The sequence below is a fragment of the Girardinichthys multiradiatus genome, chromosome 19, assembly GCF_021462225.1.
Source record: "Girardinichthys multiradiatus isolate DD_20200921_A chromosome 19, DD_fGirMul_XY1, whole genome shotgun sequence".
Taxonomy (NCBI): Eukaryota; Metazoa; Chordata; class Actinopteri; order Cyprinodontiformes; family Goodeidae; genus Girardinichthys; species Girardinichthys multiradiatus.
Genome location: NC_061811.1, coordinates 31,908,105 through 31,932,038, shown reverse-complemented (window position 1 = coordinate 31,932,038; position 23,934 = coordinate 31,908,105). Strand labels below are relative to the sequence as shown.

Below are 23,934 nucleotides of genomic sequence, written 5' to 3'. Positions count from 1 at the left end.
GGGGGTTTGCACAAATGCAGGTGCACTCAGAGAGCCGGAGGTTGTGGTAAAGGTTGAAGGTTACACCTCTGTCATTTCTCAGCACTGAGATGGAGCTGCAGGCTGCTCTGTGACCACATCCTTTCCTCTGCTGTCGCTCTCTGCTCCTCTGCAGCTTTCAACTCTCGCTCCGTCTTCCTCCGCAGCAGCTCTGACCTACTTCTTTGTGCAGATGACAACGCCGGCTTCCTGTTTTCATGCGGCAGACTTACACTCTTACTCCCCTACTAAAAATGTGTTTGAACTAACGGAAAAAGTAATTTGGCAAAACAGACAATCTTGATTTGAATGCCCTGAAACTGAGATGTTTCAGGTATATGTGGAAAGAAAATGGCTTCTCAGAACTCAACTAAAAATATCTGACACTATCTGTGGAACAAGTGATGCTCAGCGGAGGAGTGTGGATGGAGTAACTGACAGTTGTTGTCAGTATAGGAATTGCATTTTCAGCCAAATTCTCTGCTGTTTGAGTTATTTATGATTAAAAAAAAAACTCATTCTTGTTAATGTGTAGTTTTAATAATAAAAAAAATCAAGTTTGTGACCCAAATGATGTCTTTTTATTAATTTTCCAAACAAACTACTGAGAAAATCGGACACACATGACATTTATTTAAAACACTTCTGTTAAAGAGCATATGAAGATAAACAAGCACTTAGACAGTATCTGGAAAAAAAAATACTATTGGTAATTTATTTGCATGGCTATACAGAATAACAGCAGATCAGGTTTATTATGTACAGGGAGGAGGAATCAAAACTCCGGCTCAGCTCTCACTTGTTTTGCTTTCCATGTTTTACCTGAAAAAGACATAAAAATATTCTCCCTCAGCTTCAGAAGCTCTTTGTATTGCTTACAGAATGGTTAATCAGAACCAGCAGGGTTGTTTTGGACAGACCTGAAGCTTCCACACCAGAAAGCAGATGAAGGCTCCGTAGATGCAGCTCTTCACAATCAGGACACTGTAGGAGAGTTTGGCGTTCTGGGTGATCTTCAGGTAGTTCTCTGCAGGGAGTTCAAATGTTTTGTTTAAGGAAACTGAACAGAACAGTTCAGACTTTCTCAATGCCATCGACATGCTGCAAACAATGTTTGCTTTAAAAGTGAAGAGCAGCAAAATGTTGCAGTTTACCTCGAGACATGCCTGTGTCTGTTGTGTTTGCTGGAAGAATAAAGAGGTTGGACATAATTAGACGTTGAGAAATATAACTAAATATAGTCTATTTAGGATAGCTGTGTGTTAAAGGAACATACATAAAATGGTATCATTGTGATAACTGGTAGAGGATCCATCAAAGAAGCTGACATTGCACTTAAACTCATTTCCAGAATTTAGCCATTCTCTGATAGGGACCGTCAGCCGGCTGGAGATTTTGTAAAAACTTCCATGCCTCTTGGCGGCGGTGTCAGTTGCCACGCCATCAGTGATTTTCTGGTTATTGCGCTCCCAGGACACGCTGACATGATCTGGGTAAAAATTAGAGGCCACACAGACCAGGGTCTTCTTCTTCTTCCCGTTGTGGTCTTTGCATTCTTGTTCTGACGGATGTAAAACTTTCACTGTTGGTTTTTTCACTTCAATTTCTGGATCTGAACAAAGAGATAAAATAATTCATTCAGTAAAATCTCCAAAATCTGAATATTTGGATATGTAAACTTGTATGTAAATGAAGGGATGTTTATATCTTTAGTGTTATCACCTTTTAATGTTAACACACAACAGAACATCTGTACAAAACCTGTACTAATAATAGACTGTCAGGCCCAATGAGGGAGCCCCATAAAGAGGTCCTTGTTCCTAAAAAGAGCTGATAACTTTGGACTATGATCTCTGCCCTCATATGTTTAGTTCATTGGTATACTTTACAACAAAATAAACATGATCATTACATAAAGAGTAACTTCACTGAATACATTTCACTATAATTATCCTATTTCTGGGAATGTCTTGCTTCATCGTGGTTTCTTCAAAGTAACCTCTGCCTATGACTACAGTATGACATATATACGGTATCCGAAGTGTGATTTGTTTTCTGACTTTTGCATTGAAGCTGGGACTCTTGTGAATATTCTCATCTCTAAAACAAAGCCCATCTTTTCTGCTGTTTACATTTATTCAGCAATGGTCTCAATAGATGTAATGTCAATTAATTCCTGAAGTTCAAAAGAGAAAAAAGATGCATATCAATAAAAGCAAAGTGTGATCATGCAGTAAATAAAACTCTTTTTTACTGGCATTGTGATCAGAAGGTTGAAGTTGCTTCTAAACATTTGTCGTGTATTCTGCTGCCACATGTTGAATTGGTTCTTTTTTTTTTTTACTTTGGCTTTAATGTCTAAGTTTTGCTTTGATTTTTGATGTTTATGTCTATTTGAAATCTCTTAAGTAATAAAAAAAAAGTAAAGAAATGCAAATGGTACAGAAGCAAAAGCAACAGAGGACAAAGTAAGCACAGGATATTACCTTTCTCTATAGTCTTGAATAGACAAACCCCAGAATTATGACATGAACACAACCAGTGCACCAAATACATGATTACCACCTAGTTAATCTTTTAAAAGGTTTTTTTTAGATGATCTTACCCAGGACTGTTACTTTGGTTCCTTCTCCAAATTCAGCAGGATATGAGCTCGAGCACAATGCTCAGTTGCAGTTAAAAAACGGCTCAGACCAAAAGGTTTGAGGATCGCTAAAACGTAATGTTTCAGCAGTACAATTCATCCACATTTATTAAGCCACTAGAAAACAGATGTTAGTTATTTTTTCAGCTGTCGGACATCACTAACAAAATCCCAAATCTTTACAGCTCTCTACCAGCTAAGTCTATTACCAGTTCACCAGATCTGGCCGTAGATTACATTCAGTTGTAGTCACACGTTTTTATATTTAATTCACAAATTAACTATTTACAGAGGTTGATCATGATTCAGAGAAATCACTTCAAAGCAGCTCAAAGCAGTAAACTGTTTCTTGTTTTCTTACCTAAAACTGTGAGCTTGGTGCCTTTGCCAAAGTAAGCAGGGTCGTAGTTGGTCACACTGACAAACGGCTGCAGGAAAAGCTACTGAAGCCGTCAGCACTGAGACCAAACGCTGACTTTTCTTTGTAACCATAACTGAACAACACAGAGCAGCCAGAAGTACTATTTACTTGTTACGATCCTAAACTTAAGTTTATGGCCTCTTTGAGAAGATATAATTCAAAATTTACAGGTCGAAATCAAATTAACTTCTCTGAACTTATACTCCACAGACCTCTGCAGCTTTTTTCCTTTCCAGTAATTTTCTTCAAAGTGAATTTTATAGGAAAAAAAATATTAAGAGTTCTTGTTTTCTTACCTAAAACTGTGAGCTTGGTGCCTTTGCCAAAGTAAGCAGGGTTGTAGTCGTTCACACTGATAAACAGCTGCAGAAAAATCTGCTAAAGCTGTCAGCACTGAGAACCGACTACATTTCCTGGTCCCTTTCATTAAAACCGAACCACAAACTCAGCATCAAGACAACTATACTGAAAATGACTTATTATGAGTCTGTAATTTTGATTTGATGTAAAGCTTACAGATTAAAAACCTCCTGTCAACAAAAAACACATGGCTCTACACCAGCACTCCATAGACCTATGCCCCTATTATCATTAAAAGCTTCCAGCTCAACATTTCTTTTCTGTTAATCTTCAAATTATTTTACAATAAAGAATAAATGAATTTTTCATGGTTTCTTACCTAAAACTGTGAGTTTGGTGCCTCGGCCAAAGTAAGCAGGGTCGTACTGGTTCACACTGATAAACGGCTGCAGAAAAAGCTGCACAAGCCGTTAGCATTGAGAACTAAATGCTGCCTTTTCTTCTGCCTTTCTAATTAAAACTAACTCCTTTGTCCAAACAAGCACAGAGCAGCATGAAAACTATACAGAAGAGTCTTATTTGTAATCTGGCTAAACTAATGGATTTCTGGTCCTTTTGGGAAAGAACTCTGCAAACACATTCCAATACTAAAGATTTTATCCCTTTCCAATCTTTGCAGTCTTACCTAAAACGGTGAGTTTAGTTCCAGCTCCAAAGTAAGCTTCAGACTGGGAGTCACAGTGTTTGACAGAGCTGATAAAAATGGGCTGAGAGTCTAATAATCTGGGCTTTGAGCCAAACATTTAGTAGCTGCACAGCTTTGACTGGAAAGCGTGGAAAGCATTTTATTCACACAAAATGTCTTCTACACTCTACAACACATCAGGTGTCTGTGATCCAAATGATTCCTGGCTATGACCAAGAAACAGAGCTTCTTTCAGTTTGATGTTTGGTTATATTTTTGTTTTCTCTTACCTAAAACAGTGAGTTTAGTTCCAGCTCCAAAGTAAGCTTCACTGCCGAAGGAGCACAGAGACTCCAGGCTGTAACACAAACTCTTCCTGTAGCTTGAATTGTAAAACCTTCAGATCACTGCCAACTTGTTTATTGATCTAATACTTGTCGAGAAACTCTCTAAACCTGTTTTTACATAATAATGCAATATTTCTTTTTCCAAAATGTTTGGCAATCATTTGGGATCAATGTTATTAGACCTGGCATGAGCATTTTAAGAGCTTTGAGGTTATATTTGCACTTTTACACCAGTCAAGTTGTGAAGCATGTAATTTTACTCTGTAATTTAGACAATGAAACATTTTCTTACCTAAGACAGTCAATTTAGTTCCTCCACCAAAGAAAGCTTCAGATGTACTGTCACAGTGAGCAGGATGAGTGCTCAAAATAGCTCTACAGGCTGCTTTTCCTTTGCTCTTCTATAGTTTAAATTTGCACGGAATGAAATTTTCTTTTACAATTAGCCAAATACTAAATGGGAAAGCTCATAGAGCAGGTTTTTAAAGTCATTTTGTCTTGTGAAATTACTTCCTTTCTGACACTATTTGAGTTTATGAAGTAAAGTATGAGCTGATCTTCAGCTGTGTTTGTTTCCGTGCTGTTTTTGAGTGGATTTCTTACCTAAAACGGTTAACTTTGTTCCAGCTCCGAAATAAGCTTCAGCGGCACCACCAGAGTCACAGTGCACACATTCAGTGCTTAAAACACCCTGGGCTCTTCTTTCTTTGCTGCATTTCTTGTTATTAGTTTTGTACTGTTTTTCTCTCTGAAATTGCTCTTCATTTTTACCACAAAACAAGCTTTTAAACCTTTAAAATTACTATTCAATTTAAAATAAAACTAAAGGTTTTACAGGGTATAAGAACTGCTTTGATTACTTTTACAGGAATCAAATTTATATGCTTTACTCACCGAGAACAGTCAGTTTTGTTCCCTGGCCGAAGTAGGCTTCATAGTTGGCACAGCAGTTAAAGTTCAGAGCAAAAAGTATTGAGCTCAGATAGCGAGGAGCTCGAGAGCAACTCAGCTTTGATTGAAAATCTTTCTATATTTGTTCTACTTGTTCAGGGTTTTTAAAAACATGTCTAAATAATATGCATATTTTTATTTCTCTTACCTAAAACTGTTAACTTTGTTCCTCCTCCGAAGTAAGCTTCAAAACCACCAGTGGCACAGTGCACAGGATCAGTGAGTAAAACTCTCCAACATGCAGCTTTTCCATAGTTATATTTCAATTTTTTGTACTATTACAAGTGGGTTTTTGTCAAAAACAGCTCAACGGTTGTAAATTTGATCCAGAAAGTCTCAAATCATTCATCGAAGCATCAGTTCAACACTCTTATTTACTTTGTTCAGACTTTACTCACCCAGAACAGTCAGTTTTGTTCCCTGTCCAAAATAGGCTTCTCTGTCTGCACGGAGCTTCAGCTTCATATCATAAAGTACTGGGCATAATTTTAACTAGAAAGACCTGCATATATGCTGCTTATTTAAGCACCTTTACAGTTTGAAACTGGGGAGATATGTTTCATTTTTTTTTTAAAGTTACTCACCTAAAACTGTTAGTTTTGTTCCATTTCCAAAGTAAGCTTCAGCATTATCACAGTGCAGCAATACTGAACACAAACTTATTTAACTATCAGATGTATGTTAAAATATCTATTATGGATACACACTGTCAACTTTAAGACTTTATTAAGTGTAACCTATCAGAACACAGTATTAAAGCGAAATAATTACCTAAAACAGTCAGTTTGGTTCCTCGGCCAAAGTAAGCAGGTTCTCCATAGTTCACAGTGGTTTGAGTACAGCTCAATATGTCACAATGTTTATACTCAACCAATTTTTATTTTAGTTTAATTTAAGAATTACTTCAGTTTAAATCTAATTCGATGAACTGAACATGAGAGAAGTCCAACTTACCCAAAACGGTGAGTTTGGTTCCTTTTCCAAAGTAAGCTTCAGTTCCAGTGTCACACTGAACATCTTCTCAACCAAAAAGTCCAAAAACGTTCCAGAATCTTCTACTCTAATAACACAGATTATCAGGTAGGGTTAAACATGCAGGATGAGCTTCATAATGTTTAAAGAAGTTGTGATTTATGAAGATGAGAAACACATGATCCAAATGCTCCACATATGAACTCAAACATCTCTTTATAAAACATGTTTCTGATACAGATTCTATATATTAAATCAGTTTTTAATCCCTAGCTGTGCCACCATCCTGCCCACCTGCAGATGATTCATTTTCCTGCTCTCTGAGGCGTTCTGAGATCCACTCAGCCGTCTACATAATGGATGTTAATGGGAGGAGGTTTTTGTACGGCGGCTCTATAGGATTGTATCACCGTGGCCCCCTGTCCCCACGATGAAAAAGCATCACACAAAAACCTGGTGCCTCTGTCTCTCCCCCCTCTCTGCCTCCCCCAGCCAGCCTCTCCATATCTCAGCCTCCATCTTTGTGTGTCTCTGTGGGAGCAGCTGTGGAGGTCGGGCTGACTGACGCCTGTAGCTGGCTGCTGCTATTTCTGTGACAGCTAAGAAAAGAAGGCAGAACAGAGAGGAGGAAACTGCTGTTTGTTTTTGTTAGTTTGGAGCCACTGGCAGGAAGTGACATCTCTGCTGGTCACGGCTCTTCAGCCAATCAGTCAGCAGAGAGAAACATCCACTGATGCTGATGATGAGTACAAAGGTGTTGAGCTTATGATTTCTAATTCGTTATTAAAAGAAATGGTTGTAGGATCAAAAGGACCCAAATGTTGTCAGTATTGAAATACAATCTAAAAGTTGCAGGTTAACGTTGGGTCTATCTCAAACTCAAGAATATGCATTGATCTAAACATGTTTAGGGATTTTGTTTTACTGGAATGTAAACCCCTTCCCCTAGCTCTAAGTCTTTTGCAGCCTCTAAAACATTTTCTACCCTGATTAACTTCATCCACTTTCAACCAAGACGTTTTATTCTTGCCATCCTTATGCAAAGGCCAGATCTGTGGTGTGCGTCTTGGCTACCTGATTAATTAGATATTCAAAGCTTCAGATGTTGTTTTATAACACTGTTTTAAACTGTCTCCCTGACCTGTCTGCTGTGTTCATCACAATGCTCATTAGTGAAAATTGGTCACTAATGTTCTCAAACAAACCATGGAGGGCTTCACAGAACTGATAGATTTATACTGAAATTAAAACACGTAAAGCCGCATACTAAGGGGTACCAGAATAAAGGGGGAATAATACACATACATGGCCCCATTTTTAGCTTTTGTTGAGAAAAATTTAAAAATTAAGTATTATTTTCCCTTCACTTGAAAATCATACACTACTGCATACTGGATGTAAAGTTTCAAGCATTGGAAATATATTAAATGAACATACACTTACAGTATCACTAAAGAGTTTTGGCATACAGTATCAATAAAAGTCAGATTATACTTTGCATATTTTAGGTTTATTTATCGTGAAAAAGTTTGAACATCTATAGAGATGAATTCTAACTCATCAATAGTACAATAGTTGGTTGTTTAAATCTTTGTCTGGAGTTTCATAAAATGATTCATTTGTAATTTCATAATAAACCAGTAGAGGTCAGTATAAGATGCTCGTTGTAACTTCCTTTTGAGGGCAATGTAGGATCCTAGCAAAACCCAAATGTGGAGAGAGAATCACAGAGAGACATGAGGAGCAATTTAGGATACTATGACATAAAGGGAAAACTGTACACAGCTGACACCTGCGTTGCTATCTGAACAGATAAGCTTTGAGGCTTCGAGGAAGCATGACTGAGCTCTGAACAAGGTTTTATTCCATGATCCTACAAGCTTCTAAAGGTTGACTTTGTTTTAAGCCTGGATTCTTCAAAATATACTTCATGTCACACTGATATATCTATCTATCCATGTTAAACCTTTTCATCACTACCACTTCCTAATCCTTGTGTTGTTATCCTCTGAGGTTGTTGTTAAGCAGCTGAGGCAACATGAAGCACTGTGCGGCTGGATGCGCAGTAATACACAGCACAGTCTCCGGCCTCAGCAGGGTGAATCTGCAGAGAGGTTCTCAGCAGCTCTGGACGGGTCATGGTGTACTTGGACTTGTTGAAAGGAGCTTCGATGCTCGATAAATCTTTACCAGCAGAATATGTCACCAACTCCATTTCTCCAGTGCTTGCTTGTCTGTACCAGTACATATAGTAATGCTGATCATTGTCCTGCTGACAGTGGAAGGTCACACTCTGCTCTCCCTCTCTGATGAACACTGATGGAGGCTGGTGAATATTAGCAGCAGCAGCTGAGAACTCTAGAAAACAAGAGAAAAACACCATAAAATATATAGTTTATGATTAATAAGGAGAATATGATGCAGTTCATTTATTGTAGAGTAGGTTTCTTACCAGGCAAGAATAAAACTACAATAAAAACCAGGTTCATAACGGCACTACTTTAATTTGTTCTTCTACAATAAAAATAATAAAAGGAAGATTTGACCCTCCTCCTTCCTCCATACAGAAGATCTGAACGAGTTTCTCTCTTTTGCTGCGCTCTTCTAGAGGCAAACAGACTGTCTTAAAGGGATAGTACTTAGATTCTTGAAGATTAAAAAATGTAACCTGACGTAATGAAAAATGTAACGGTATGAACTGAGTTGTTAAGACCTCTCAGATCACTTTCAAAACCTTCTTGAGGCATTGCATTAAAGTTAATGTTCCTGATTTTGGAAGTGAGGTTATGGTCAAAGTTTATAACCAGTTAATATCTCACCTGCAGCAAAACGTTTGGCATCTTTGATATAAATGCAGATTAGCTGATGAGTTGTATTATGAGAGTAAAGGTCGATGTTGGTGTTTGTCCCTCCTAGTGTAGCTGTTAGCTTCAGCTTCACCCTCAGTCTGGATTCTTACTGAATAAGTAAGTTTAGTCTTCTGTAGGTAAGAAGGTACTGCTTACAACCTTTTATCATAACCTAACAACATAAACCTCAACTTATACCTTGTAGACTCAAAAGCCTATATATTATGTATATATATATATATATATATATATATATATATATGTGTGGAATCGAACCCAGGACCTCCTTGCTGCAAGGCAACAGTTCTACCAACTGCACCACCGTGCAGCAATATACACACATATATATATATATATATATATATATATGTGTGTGTATATATATATATATATATATATATGTATATATATATATATACATATATATATATATACATATATATATACATATATTTATATACATATATATATATATATATGTGTATATTGATGCACGGTGGTGCAGTTGGTAGAACTGTTGCCTTGCAGCAAGGAGGTCCTGGGTTCGATTCCACACATATATATATATATATATATATACACACATATATATATATATATATATATATATATATATATGTGTGTATATACATATATATATATATATATATATATACATATATTTATATACATATATATATATATATATATGTGTATATTGCTGCACGGTGGTGCAGTTGGTAGAACTGTTGCCTTGCAGCAAGGAGGTCCTGGGTTCGATTCCTGGACGGGGTCTTTCTGCATGGAGTTTGAAAGTTCTCCCTGTGCATGCGTGGGTTCTCACCGGGTACTCTGGCTTCCTCCCACAATCCAAAGACATGCCTGTTAGGTTAATTGATTACTATAAATTGCCCTTAGGTGTATGAATGAGTGTGTGCATGGTTGTTTGTGTGTTGCCCTGTGATGGACTGGCGACCTGTCCAGGGTGTACCCTGCCTCTTGCCCATAGACTGCTGGAGATAGGCACCAGCTTCCCTGTGACCCACTATGGAATAAGCGGTAGAAAATGACTGACTATATATATATATATATATATATATTGGAAAACCATTTCAGGTGACCACCTCATGAATAGAGAATGCTAAGAGATCAAAGCAAGGGGTGGCTATTTTGTAATAATATAAAAATGTTTAGAGTTATTTCACACTTTTTGGTTACTACATAATTCCATGTGTGTGTGTTAATTCACAGGTTTGTTGTCTCTGGTGAGAATCTACAATGTAGGGTCATGAAAATAAAGAGACCCATTAAGTGAGAAAGGTGTTCTAACCCTTTTGAAACCGGTAGTGTATATATAGACATATATGTATATACACATATTTATATATATATACCGGGGTTGGACAATGAAACTGAAACACCTGTCATTTTAGTGTGGGAGGTTTCATGGCTAAATTGGACCAGCCTGGTAGCCAGTCTTCATTGATTGCACATTGCACCAGTAAGAGCAGAGTGTGAAGGTTCAATTAGCAGGGTAAGAGCACAGTTTTGCTCAAAATATTGAAATGCACACAACATTATGGGTGACATACCAGAGTTCAAAAGAGGACAAATTGTTGGTGCACGTCTTGCTGGCGCATCTGTGACCAAGACAGCAAGTCTTTGTGATGTATCAAGAGCCACGGTATCCAGGGTAATGTCAGCATACCATCAAGAAGGACGAACCACATCCAACAGTATTAACTATGGATGCAAGAGGAAGCTGTCTGAAAGGGATGTTCGGGTGCTAACCCGGATTGTATCCAAAAAACATAAAACCACGGCTGCCCAAATCACGGCAGAATTAAATGTGCACCTCAACTCTCCTGTTTCCACCAGAACTGTCCGTCAGGAGCTCCACAGGGTCAATATACACGGCCGGGCTGCTATAGCCAAACCTTTGGTCAATCATGCCAATGCCAAACGTCGGTTTCAATGGTGCAAGGAGCGCAAATCTTGGGCTGTGGACAATGTGAAACATGTATTGTTCTCTGATAAGTCCACCTTTACTGTTTTCCCCACATCCAGGAGAGTTACGGTGTGGAGAAGCCCCAAAGAAGCGTACCACCCAGACTGTTGCATGCCCAGAGTGAAGTTTGGGGGTGGATCAGTGATAGTTTGGGCTGCCATATCATGGCATTCCCTTGGCCCAATACTTGTGCTAGATGGGCGCGTCACTGCCAAGGACTACTGAACCATTCTTGAGGACCATGTGCATCCAATGGTTCAAACATTGCATCCTGAAGGCGGTGCCGTGTATCAGGATGACAATGCACCAATACACACAGCAAGACTGGTGAAAGATTGGTTTGATGAACATGAAAGTGAAGTTGAACATCTCCCATGGCCTGCACAGTCACCAGATCTAAATATTATTGAGCCACTTTGAGGTGTTTTGGAGGAGCGAGTCAGGAAACGTTTTCCTCCACCAGTATCACGTAGTGACCTGGTCACTATCCTGCAAGAAGAATGGCTTAAAATCCCTCTGACCACTGTGCAGGACTTGTTTATGTCATTCCATTACAATTACTTTTAAAAGCCTTGCACCATTGGTGCCCTTCTGCAGTAGATATCCATCTATCCATTCTCCATGTCACCCTGCTTATCCTTGGAGGGTAACGAGGTGTCATTAGGGGAGAGGCAGGGTACACCCTGGACAGGTCGGCAGTCCTGTTGTAGATATTCTATGCAGATATTGCATAAAAACATGAATGAAAACTTCTAAAATATATTCTTCTAATTTCTTTCTATCAGAATATGCAATCAATGCTCCCTGACAAGAAGAATACACAATTCAGAATTTTTTTGGTACAAATCTTTAGACTGATAAGTACAATAGTATATTTTAATTAGACTTTTTAGGACACAAATTCATATTAGTAACTTATCAATTACTACATTTAAAGATTGCCATCTTCGATGCATTATCTTTCTTTACATTTTGTGCTCTGAATTGAAATAAGACATTCTTCATTCTTGTTCCCTAAATTGTTAAGAGACGTCTTGCGTTTGTTTTTTTTAATAGCAAAAAAACATCACACCTTCATCTTCTAGTTTTAAGCTGTGTTTAGATATGAAAATATATGAAAACTGAAAACATATCTTGTGGCAAAGATGGGAAAAAACATCTGGGTGTCTACTGTCCATCTAGATCTGATCCACTGGGGATCCTCCATTGCTTCATCTGCCCATAGTTTCAAACTTTGTTTAAAAAATTACAATTATTTTATTTTATGATATGAATTTGAAAAATGTTGAATGACTCCGTTGAGAGCCTATAAAAGATTTATCATGTTAATTCTAACAACTTTGAAAGAATAGTTCAGTATATGGATAGCTTTGTTTACCTAAAGCAGAAGAAATTTACCGAAACCTTTGCAAGAGCTTGTAATAAATCTCATACAGAAACATACTGGAGTATTTGGCAAAGTTTTACATGCAGAGCCATATCTTTTAGACCAGGATGCATCAGGCACCCACTCTCTGCCATAATACCCTTTAGGATTAAGTTTTACATTTTTGCATTTTGCTCATTCTCCTTTTCAGAACAGTTTGCTTTGGTTTCTCATGAGAATCACATCCTGATTTTCCAAGCCAGGGCTGTACTCATTAGAGTATATCATAACCCAAATAAAAAAGACCAATTCTTTTAAAAGATTTCCAGTAATCACTTTGTTTTATTCAAATTCTGTTGTGAGCGTCACTTCTATTCTGTTATATACCACAAAAAACCTTTTTGCTGTTATAGTAAATATCTAAAATCCATGTAGAACTATATTTTATTTCCAAAAATGTAAAATATGTGATGATGACTATTTCCAGCATTTTTGCTGCCTTTGCTGTTATGTTTTAATACCAAACAAGCCACAGCTCCTTCCTGTCTGTGTACCACAGACGGTCTGGTTATTTGTATGAGTGTTTGATCTGTATGCTTCACTGTGACTGGCAGCACAGTAGTAGATGCTGCTGTCATTCAGAGACAACTCTGGGATTTGAAGAGAAAACAGATTTTTTGAGGTCTCAATCGAAGACCGGAAACGTCCAACAGATTCTTCGTATTCTTTGAGGATGAACTCCATTTGGGCTCCATGGTAATTCTGTCGGTACCAGAGCATGGTTTGGCTGCCCATGCTGTACCCTGTTCCCATTCTGCACTCCAGCGTCACTGTGACTCCTGGGCGAGATATTAGATCTCCAGGCTGAAGAACTACAAGAGAGAAACCTGCAGCACACAAAGAGTAAAGTTTCAGAGTGTTTTATCCTCAAACAAACCAATGTAGTTTAACTCATAGATAAAATAAATTCTTGGATCTCAAGTATCCTACTATTTTTCATAAATCATCTACCTGATTTTATCAAAAGTGAAAGATAAACGACAGTCACAAACATGTCAGTGGTGATCTGCCTTCAGCTGAATGAAGTAGGTGATGAAACTGTTTCTCTGCTTGACAGAAGCAAACCATGAAGTCACATGATCAGTTGCCACAGGAAGTTAAGTATTTTACTCCCATTCGCAAAATCTCAAGTCTTTTAAACCGAGCCTTCCATTTGGAAAAAATTAAGTTTCTTTTGTTGAAATCACATGAGAGACATGTGAAATACTTGTTTCTCATGTGGGAATATGTGGTTTTGAAACATTTTGATGTAGTAATGTGTAAGAAACATGTAAATTCCCAGGTGAAAGCCATAGGATTTCATTTGATATCCATGTGAAACAAATTCATTGCATGTGATATGAATGTGAAACCCACTAAATGCACATGATGTCCATGCATACATTTCTTTTTCCTTCAATAAAGCTTTACCTCAACCTGAGACTGTCATCTTCCTGTCTGCACTCAATCATTACATAAATCATGACAATGCACTGTCAATGTGAAACTAATAGAACTATGGACTATTTCCAAGTGAAACCAATGGGATTGCTACATGATATATCCCTGTGAAACCCATGGGATCACATGCAATACCCAGGCAAAATCCACGCAAATACCTGCAATTTTTAAAACGATGGGATTACATATGATGCCCATGTGAAACACTTGTAATTACATATGATGCCCAGGAAAATCCAATGGGCTTCCAAATGTGATGTATTTGTGAAACTCATTGGATTATATGCAATGTACATGTAGAATAGAATGATATGAGGTTACATGGGATGTCCATATTAAACCAATATATTGCATGTGATCCCCATCTTAAACACATCTGAAGTCCATGTGAAATCAATAAATGACATATAATCAGCATGTTAATTCCTATGTGAAACCCATCAGGTTGCATTTGATGCACATGTGAAACTTATGAAATGCATGAAGCTCATGAGATCACAAGAATAGAGGTAAAATGATATTTAGCACTTTTCAAGTCATACTGATCACTCAAGGCAATCATACATCATGAGCCTCATTCACCCAACACTGCTTACTCATGTAACATTGTAACAGCAGCTGAGGGTTTAGTGCCTTGCCCAAAGGCGAGAAGTGTTGGTGGGTGCCGAGGAATCAGACTCACCACCTTCTGACTGACGGCTTCTTTCAAATTATCAAAAGACACCCATGCTCTTTCAAACACTAACCTCATAGTTCTATTAATATTACGTATGAAGCATTTGAACAACATTTCTGGATTTTATTGACAGCAACACTTCATCTGTAAGAGAAGAGGATGCCTGGAAAATGCAAAGCATTTAAGGTATCAAAATGTTTTCCCATCATGTTGTGCGATAACATCTAAAAAACCTGTGTTAAAACAATCCATGTTTGACATCAAACAAACAGCAGAGTTGAAAAAAATCGTAGCCAAATTGTAATATGTAACATGTTTCTTGCATGCACGTGTGAAAAATTATTATTAAGAAGAAAATGGGTTTACACACCAGAAAATATGTTTATAAGGAAATCACACAAATCACAGTTTTACTGATTAGGACACAAGGTTTGTCGTCTTATAGACGAAAAGAGAAACAATGTTTGGCAAAGATGAGGAGATCACCAGACGCTGATGTGAAGAAGCTGTTTGTCAGAGTCTGAAACAAGTCAAATGTGCTGCATTGGTCTCATTAAAATTAAACACTACATCCTCATGATAACAGCTGTATGCAAGGAGCTGTGACGCCCCCTGTTGACTAAATTATGGTGACTATATTCCCTTGGAGTGTATTAACCAGGTTGTGTGATCCAAGAGGTTTTTCATATTTTGTCACGCAACAACCACAAGCATCTTAAGGGTTTTATGTGACAGAAAATTCTGTCTTTATTGAAGAGTGGCAAGAAGAAAGATAGCCTTCAGATGACCAGACAGTTAAGAAGTCCAAAGGGACACAACAAACATTTGAAAGAAGTTCTGGTCACATAGGAGCCAAATTAAGCTTTTTGTCTGGCAGAACAATGTCCATCTCCTGAACACTCCATCTCTATGGGAAAATATGGTGGTGGCAGCATCATGCTGTGGGGATGCTTTACTTCTGCGGGTCAGATTTCTTTCAGTCAAAGTATATTCATGTACAACAATTCTGAAATCCACTATTCATTTCCTTCCAATTCCAAATTATTCTCAATTTTGTATTAGTCTGTCATATAAACTACCAGTAAAATACCTCGAAACTTGTGGTTGTTTCGTGACAAAAAGAGAAAAAGGTCAAGGGGCGTGAATACTTTTGCACGGCGTTGTAGATTGTAGATCTACATTAATCCTGGACAACACCCAAGACTGATGCTGGACACTAAAATCAATAAAAAAGAAATCCATGGTTGGAAAATGATCAGTTCTACTGATTTCCAGCAGTCTGCAGTGAGGTGGTAGTTGGGCTCTGTCTTTAACCTAGATTCAGAGAGGAGATAACATGAGGCCATAGGTGGAGGTTTTTGTTCAGGGCTGGTGGATGTTTGACACAGTGTGCCTCCCTTGCAGCACAAAAGTACGTCGCTGTGTGTTCGGCTTCCAGACCAACTATAGAAAGGGAGAGGTTTTTCTTGGCTGCCTTTAAATCTCCATCTAACTTAAAATGTTTCCTGAACGTTTCTTCCATGCTATTGTTACTGAACTGTCCATATCCATATCCGATGAGCTTCAGAGCCTTTTCTCCAGGAGTCTGCTGGTACCACAGTACGACTCTGTAGTCCTCCTCTTCATGTGAGCAGAAAAGCTGAACATCACCCCCTGTGTTACGGATGACATTGGAGGGAAACTGATGGATATGAACCCCCAGAGAAAAAACTACAGAAACAGAAAGAAACTCTGTTGAAACAGCAAAAATACAGTACATACCGGTTAAACAAATAAAGAATTTACACTACCTGCAAGGCAACAGAAAATTAAAATGGAAATCATTTTGTTTCTTTAATGCAGATGTTGTTGTAGTTATAGTGATAAAGGTGATAAGCAAAGTGCACACAAAAAAGCAAGCAGAAGAACAAGGAAATGATGTCAGAGTCACATGACAAAATGAGGGCAGCATGCTGAAAGTTGCTTCCTGATTTTACGGATACGGAACAGAAAGCTATCAGCAGCAGAGAAATACAATCAACACTAGTTCATATGATTCTTTTTTGTTTCCTAAAGTTTTAATGAATCGTGGAAAACAAAGATTTGCTATAGTTTATGTTTACTGGTAATTCTTGCCCCCCAAAAAAGTCTTTTTACTTCACAAAGCAAATAAAAAACTGGAAACTTATTGAGACTAAATATTTCAATGCATTTAATCATTTTAAACAAACAGTCTCTAATCTCTATGGTTTCTTTTTCTATAAAAACCAGAAAAATGACAGCCATTATACATTGTCTTGCTATAAAACAGAAAAAACATATAAATAAATAAATTAATTCAATAAATGCATTTTGTTAAACCTTGTCTATAAATAAATATGAAATATGAAATTCATATAAGACTGGACATCAAACAGACAGACAGACAGATAGATAGATAGATAGATAGATAGATAGATAGATAGATAGATAGATAGATAGATAGATAGATAGATAGATAGATAGATAGATAGATAGATAGATAGATAGATAGATAGATAGATAGATAGATAGATAGATAGATAGATAGATAGATAGATAGATAGATAGATAGATAGATAGATAGATAGATAGATAGATAGAGATGCACATAAAAGACAAAAATGTGTTTAAAGGGTGTTGAAAAATTGCATTAGGAAACACCTCCATGCATCTATCAACCACAATACAGCTGTTTGGAAGACTGAAAACCACAGATGATACAAATATTGTGCAGTTTTTGTGAAGATCGGAGGTGTTTTTTGTCATTGTGCTCTACTTGCTGCACAAAAGTAGAATGCATTGTGCTTTTCCTCAGCAGCAGTGATTGTAAGAGAGGCGTTTTTTAATGTATTTACACTTAAATCTCCAGAGATGTTGAAACCCTCTTTATATTTCTCCTCCATGGTAGGGTCTTTAAAGTTCAAATACCCTATAAGGTTCATGGCTGTATCTCCAGGTGGGCGCTGGTACCAGAGCATCACTCTGTAGTCACTTTTATCATAGGTGCAGAAAATCTGAACTTTATAACCAGGGACTGTGATGAGATCAGAGTGAGACTGATGGACTTCAAAACACAGACTGACACCTGAAAATAAGAGAGAAAGTTTAGTCATGGTAATGTATTTAAAAAAATGGCAGAACATTTTAAGTTGATTGCCTTCTAATATGATTTAACCTGCAAGGCAAGAGAGGATGAATATAAGATTCATTTCTGTAAGTTAAGAGTTTGCTGACATTCCACCCAAGGGCAAACAGACAGTTTGTAGGAACTGGAATCCTACAGTGAATGTGCTCCTGATAGTGACGAGGATTTAACTGAAACCTCAAGAGGAAACGGACGTGACGGAGAAACACAAACCCTCGATACAGACAGGTGAAATCAAAGGCTTAGTTAAAGTTAATCTGGTTTCTGTTTTAAATGTAATTCTCAGCCATATAATTTCTATATTTTTCTCATTTTATAATGTTACAGTCCCAAACTTCAATGTATCTTACAAGGATTTTATATGACATAGCAAGAGAAAGTAGTAAATAATAAGGAAATGGATGGAAAGTTAAGCATGGCTCTGCACATGCATGTTTTGTGAAATAGGAGTCTCTATCTATCTATCTATCTATCTATCTATCTATCTATCTATCTATCTATCTATCTATCTATCTATCTATCTATCTATCTATCTATCTATCTATCTATCTATCTATCTATCTATCTATCTATCTATCTATCTATCTATCTATCTATCTATCTATCTATCTATCTATCTATCTATCTATCTATCTATCTATCTATCTATCTATCTATCTATCTATCTATCTATCTATCTATCTATCTATCTATCTATCTATCTATCTATCTATCTATCTATCTATCTATCTATCTATCTATCTATCTATCTATCTATCTATCTATCTATCTATCTATCTATCTATCTATCTATCTATCTATCTATCTATCTATCTATCAACAGGATAGCAGGGTTGTGGGAGGGGATCAGTGCCTTTCTCCATCAGTCATTGGGCGAGAGGCAGTGTGGAGCCTTGACAAGTCGCCAGTCAATCGCAGGGCTACATTCAGAGACACGCGGGAGTAACAACCGTGCATGCAAGTGCTCACTCTGCAGGGAAAAGTTTGCAAGGGCAAATAACCCAGCATGCATGTTGTTTTGGACTGTGGGAGGAAGTCAGAGTGCCTGTGGAGAACCCACTCATGTACGGGGAAACATGAGACCTTTAGGCAGAAAGACCCCAGGCCAGGATTCCAACTCAAGACATTCTTAATACAAGGCAACAGTAATAACCTCCATACTGGCCGCTGTTAGTCGTACATTACAAAAATCTTTAGCAAGGAGTGGAAAGAAAAAAGCCATTAGACGTCCAATTTAATGTTTGCCATGATACGCACCTGTTTGTCTTTCTGTTGATTGTACTCAGATGTTTTTTATGTGGTTGTTTTCACTCTATTTAAGTTCCTTTTGTTTGCCCCTTCATTGTTGGGTGGTCTGTTGTCACAGCTGTTGTTGTTTCCCAGTTTCCCGTGTTTCTTCCATTTCATTAAGTTTTATTCAAATGTATCCATCCACCACGTGCCTGCAGATGTCCTGTTTCTGTTTGGTCCTGCTCAACCCGACACCGTGAGAAAATCATGTGTGGTACATAGCAAACATGTAGATGAAGATGCACATATAAATAAATAAACATAAATGACATATAAAACCATGTACAGGCTCTTGCAGAGTAAAGAGTAAAATTTCCCTTAGATGTAAGTATTGAGGATCAGATTCAACTGATGGCACAGTTGAGCAGAATATGAAGATGAAAACAGCTATGTCCTCTTAAAGTGTAAATCAGTGGGGCTTTATGGATCTCGGTAATATGACTCATTGCATTCTTCCACTAGGGGTCGCCAAAAGCACTGAAAACGAAAATAGCTACCACAAAAAAGCTGCTTGCAAGACAGACTGCAAACCACAAATGATAAAAGCATTTAATAGTTCTTGCATAGATCAGATGGATTTTTTTTAATCATTATGCTTTGCCTGCCGCACAGAAGTTGAATGCACTGTGCTTTTCCTCTGCAGCACTGATTATAAAACAGGAGTTTTTTAACGTATTCCCCAAAACATTTCCAGAGATGGTAATATCCTTATTATAAGCCTCCTCCATAATGGTGTCCTTGCAGTGCAAATATCTGATGGGGTTCATAGCTGTGTTTTCAGGTGGGCATCGATACCAGAGCATCAGTCTATTGTCCCTTTTATCATGGGTGCAGAAAATCTCAACTCTGACATCAGGATTTACGATGAGATCAGTGAGAGTGATGGACCTCAAAAGCCAGAGTATCACCTAAAAATAACAGAAACATTAAGCTTTTTCTATTCTAATATTCTTTTATGTATACCATGTATAAGTGGATGATTCATTTCACTTCTGTAAATTAAACGCTTCCTGACCATGCACATTACCTCAGAACAGATCCTTTGTAGTTTTTTGCCAGATAAAATTTTTTGAGATCCAAGTGAAATGACATAGGCAGCTGGCAGTGGCGTAGATTTAACTGAAGCCTCAATAGGAAACGGAAGTGATGAATAAAAACAAACCCTCAATATAGACAGAGGAAGTCAAAGACTTTCAAAGTTCAGCCGCCTTCCGTGTAAAAGATAATTTTATCTTTTAAATGTTGTTGAGGTTAAATTTAGTTCAAACCTTCTTAGCTGAAAACTGCCGGATTTATCAGAACTGCATAAAATGAACATGGACTATTTTATGATACTTGGACCACAGTGTGGTGTAATAACATATTCAGTCCAGCTCAGAAGAGACTGCTCTTAAAACCTAACCTGAAACAGATGTTATTACTGCTTCTAGGTTTATTGGTTATGTCTGTATGCCTTTTGTTTGTTCTAATGAGATTCCAGAGTGAGAGAGAAGCCGAGTGACTGGCGTTTTCTCCAGCAGTATAAAGCATAGTAGCACATGTGTTCTACGTCTTGTTTTTAGCTGTTCTTACTGTCTTTGTATTATATTAAACCTATATTTGTATTTATTTATTTGCACTCTGTAAAGCACTTTGTGATTTTTAGCTGTGAAAGGTGCTATAAATAAAGTTTACTTACTTACTAAATGTTTTGTCCATTTGCTCTACGAGGAGCAAATTGGCAAAAATGTATACTATTGTGTATGCTAATGACAGTTGAAAACTACTACAAAATCTTGTAGGTATATGCAGTCACAACAGCAGCAACATCATTATAACTGTAATATCATTATTTGAGCAGCACCAGGAACAACGGTTTTGTTTCTGTTTGAAATAAAAGGAATTGATCATGTTAAACATTTTGTTTTAAAAATGTTGGTAAATTGTGTAGAACCATTTTATTTGTATTTAAAGTTATCAAACCATCAGAATGGTGAACCTGCCCATTCCCACTGGATGACATCTTTTGTGGGCACTTTGTAATATGGATAATTGGATTTTAAAGTATCTTAGGCTTTTTCTCCACTATTGGTCATTTCTAGCAGACTGATTAGCAGCCAAAATGGGGTTCACACTGTTGCTCCGAGACACTTGAACATTCGGTTTGAGGGAATATGTGATCCAACATTTGAAATGTTGGATGATGAATCATTTCTTGATTCCCAGCTCCCCCTAGTGGAACGTTCTAAAAGAGCAAGTTTTGATTAACAGTTTATTGGCAGTCAGTTTTTGCTCAGCTGTTAGATCTCCTCCCATCTCTGTGTTTGCTGACAGCACAGAAATACACACCACTGTCATCAGCCTGTAAGTCCTTCACGGTCAGAGCTCCAGAGCTGTCTTTTACTGCTGAGTATTTGGTCTGAAGACTGTCCCCATAGTCTGGTTGCCCAGGAAATGCTGTGAACACAATGAGGGTCATGGCCTCCCCTGGACGCTGTCTGTACCAGTACATCTGAGTATGAGAAATATCTTTCTTGTGGCTGCACTTCATCTCAGCTGATTTAGACTTAAAACTCCAGCTGTTTATAGGCTCCTGGATGACATGCTGGCAGCAAACTGTGAGGAGAAGAAAAATATATAAGATGTATCTGTTATTTAAAAAAATATAGTATGAGTCATTTAGTACTAAACATGAGACGTAACTGTGTAGAATTAAATGTAATATATGAGGTTAGAATGCTGCTCAAGCCAATCTTGAAAACTTGAACAACTAACAAGAATTTTTATCCATAATTTCGCAAATTTACATTAAGAGGTTAAGCTCTAAAAATTAAAGTGTTTCAATTCACAAATTTTACTCTAAAATAAACACATCTTAATATACCTTGAATCCTCAATGAAGAGAGTAGAAATACAATGAAAACCTGCAACATTGTTTGAACTTTAAATGACTGAAGCTACTCATGTGGTCCAACAAAGATGTGCAGAATATCTGGGGGGGCAAATAACATGTTGCTTCACAGAAGATCCTCCCCTTTAAGAGAGAAAAAGAAACTCTTCATTAAAATGAGCTGGTAGGGATCATTGTGGGGTTGGATCCCTTATCCAAAGTTCAGGTGTCATGTGATGCCTCCTCTTTTTCTTCTCCATTATTATGCAGTTTAAGCTTTCAGTGGAGAAAATCTCAAGTCATTATGAGAGTAGTTCTGTGGTTATCAAGTATCAATATATGAGCTGATAGACTATTTAAATTCATATTTGTATTTGACTTTATGAATAAATATTAATCTGATTTGGACCGCAACATAGTCAGTTTTTAAGGTGTCGAACCCATCTGTGGTAGAGTTTGACAGCCCTCTTTTAAAAAATATGGTTGCCTCATAAACAGCCTCTCAAATCTCTGCTTTCTCCTATTTCATTTCTTTAAACATCTCACTGAGTCTTCTTCGTTCAGTCACATCTTCCAAATCGAGGACTGTTGTGATATTATGGTTACGCCAACTAAAAGTGCATAGATATGATGCATTCACACATAAGAAAATAATTCGATATTTGAGTTTCCAACCGGCTGGTTACTGGTGAGGGCCAGTAGGGCAAAACAACTTGTCATATCATTAGATTCTGGTCACTAGCTAATTTATCTGGTTATCTTTTCAGTATCACAGTCAATCCAAAGGTTTTTATCATATTTCATATCCCTTTGTCTTATCTAAGCAAATGATGCAGGTGCATAGGGAGCATGTAAAATACTGTGAAAGATAAAAAAAAACAACATTCAGGAGGTTTTTGCACTGAGCAGCAGTGATATGCAGCACTGTGGTAACTAGCAGCACAGAAATAAACTGCACTGCTGCTCACAGTGAGCTCTTTAATTGTCAAAGTGCAGGTCTGGCCTACACCTGCACTCCCTTTCATTACCATATTTACTCCAGGTTCAGGATTGCTGGTGCCCTGATACACGTAGCCCAGAAATTGTAGCTGTCTGTCCTCTGATCTCTTGTACCAGAGGATTCGGTTGTAGCTCTGAATACTGTGAGAGCAGTTGATTCCGGCTGTTTCTCCTGGGCTTGCTTGAATGTAAAATGGAGTTTGGTGGACTTGATCACTGAGAGAAGATCCTGTGGAAAAGACAACGTAAAGTGTGTTTAAATTAATACCGAGCAATTTGTGAGCATGCTTAGATAAGACAATCATATAATTTAATCTACAACTGAAACAGCAGCAGAATAAAATAGGGATTTGAAAAACTTTAAAAGTGTGTTTACCTGAAACCAGCACAGCATTGAGAGCAAACATTAATGGGAAGATGTTCATAGTTTTTTTATGGGATTTTGATGTTCATATAGAGGTTGATGTCTGCGTGTTAGCAGTTGTTTTGAGCCTGTCCTCCCAGTGAGACCTACAATGAGGCAAATGAGAATAAACTCAGTATGTGGGTGGAGCCACAGTACACCAAAGGCTAACTGTCATACTTGACACCACTTCACCTGATCAAATGAGCTACTACAGGTACACAGTGATGTACCTGTTTAATGAACACTATAAAAATACATTTTGGCACGTATTAAATGTTTAACATAGACTTGACTTCAAACAGCACCTTGAGAAGCATATTAGTTTGTAAATATAAGGTTCAATAACAACGTTATCTTCTTAATTTTGGGAACAACACTTGAACACTGTAACTTATCAAAAAAACTAAAGATATTGATTCAGTAGGCCCTTATTCTCAGTCGTTTAGTGTGGTGTCCAGTAGAGAACGGAAAGGCTGATCTGTTTAGATGGGTTGTATTATAAATGTATA

At 37.5% G+C, this 23,934-nt stretch overlaps 2 gene segments (V, D, J or C); both read right to left on the bottom strand.

Moving 5' to 3' along the window:
- Nucleotides 1-576: 576 nt before the first annotated feature.
- Nucleotides 577-23,529, bottom strand: LOC124855315. The segment is given in 8 exon segments: nucleotides 577-840; nucleotides 939-1,045; nucleotides 1,173-1,202; nucleotides 1,295-1,630; nucleotides 3,380-3,435; nucleotides 11,803-11,806; nucleotides 22,955-23,248; nucleotides 23,396-23,529. Coding segments are annotated over 8 exon segments (903 nt in total).
- On the bottom strand, nucleotides 6,592-8,899 carry LOC124855312. The segment is given in 2 exon segments: nucleotides 6,592-8,696; nucleotides 8,791-8,899. Coding segments are annotated over 2 exon segments (375 nt in total).
- Nucleotides 23,530-23,934: the final 405 nt, after the last annotated feature.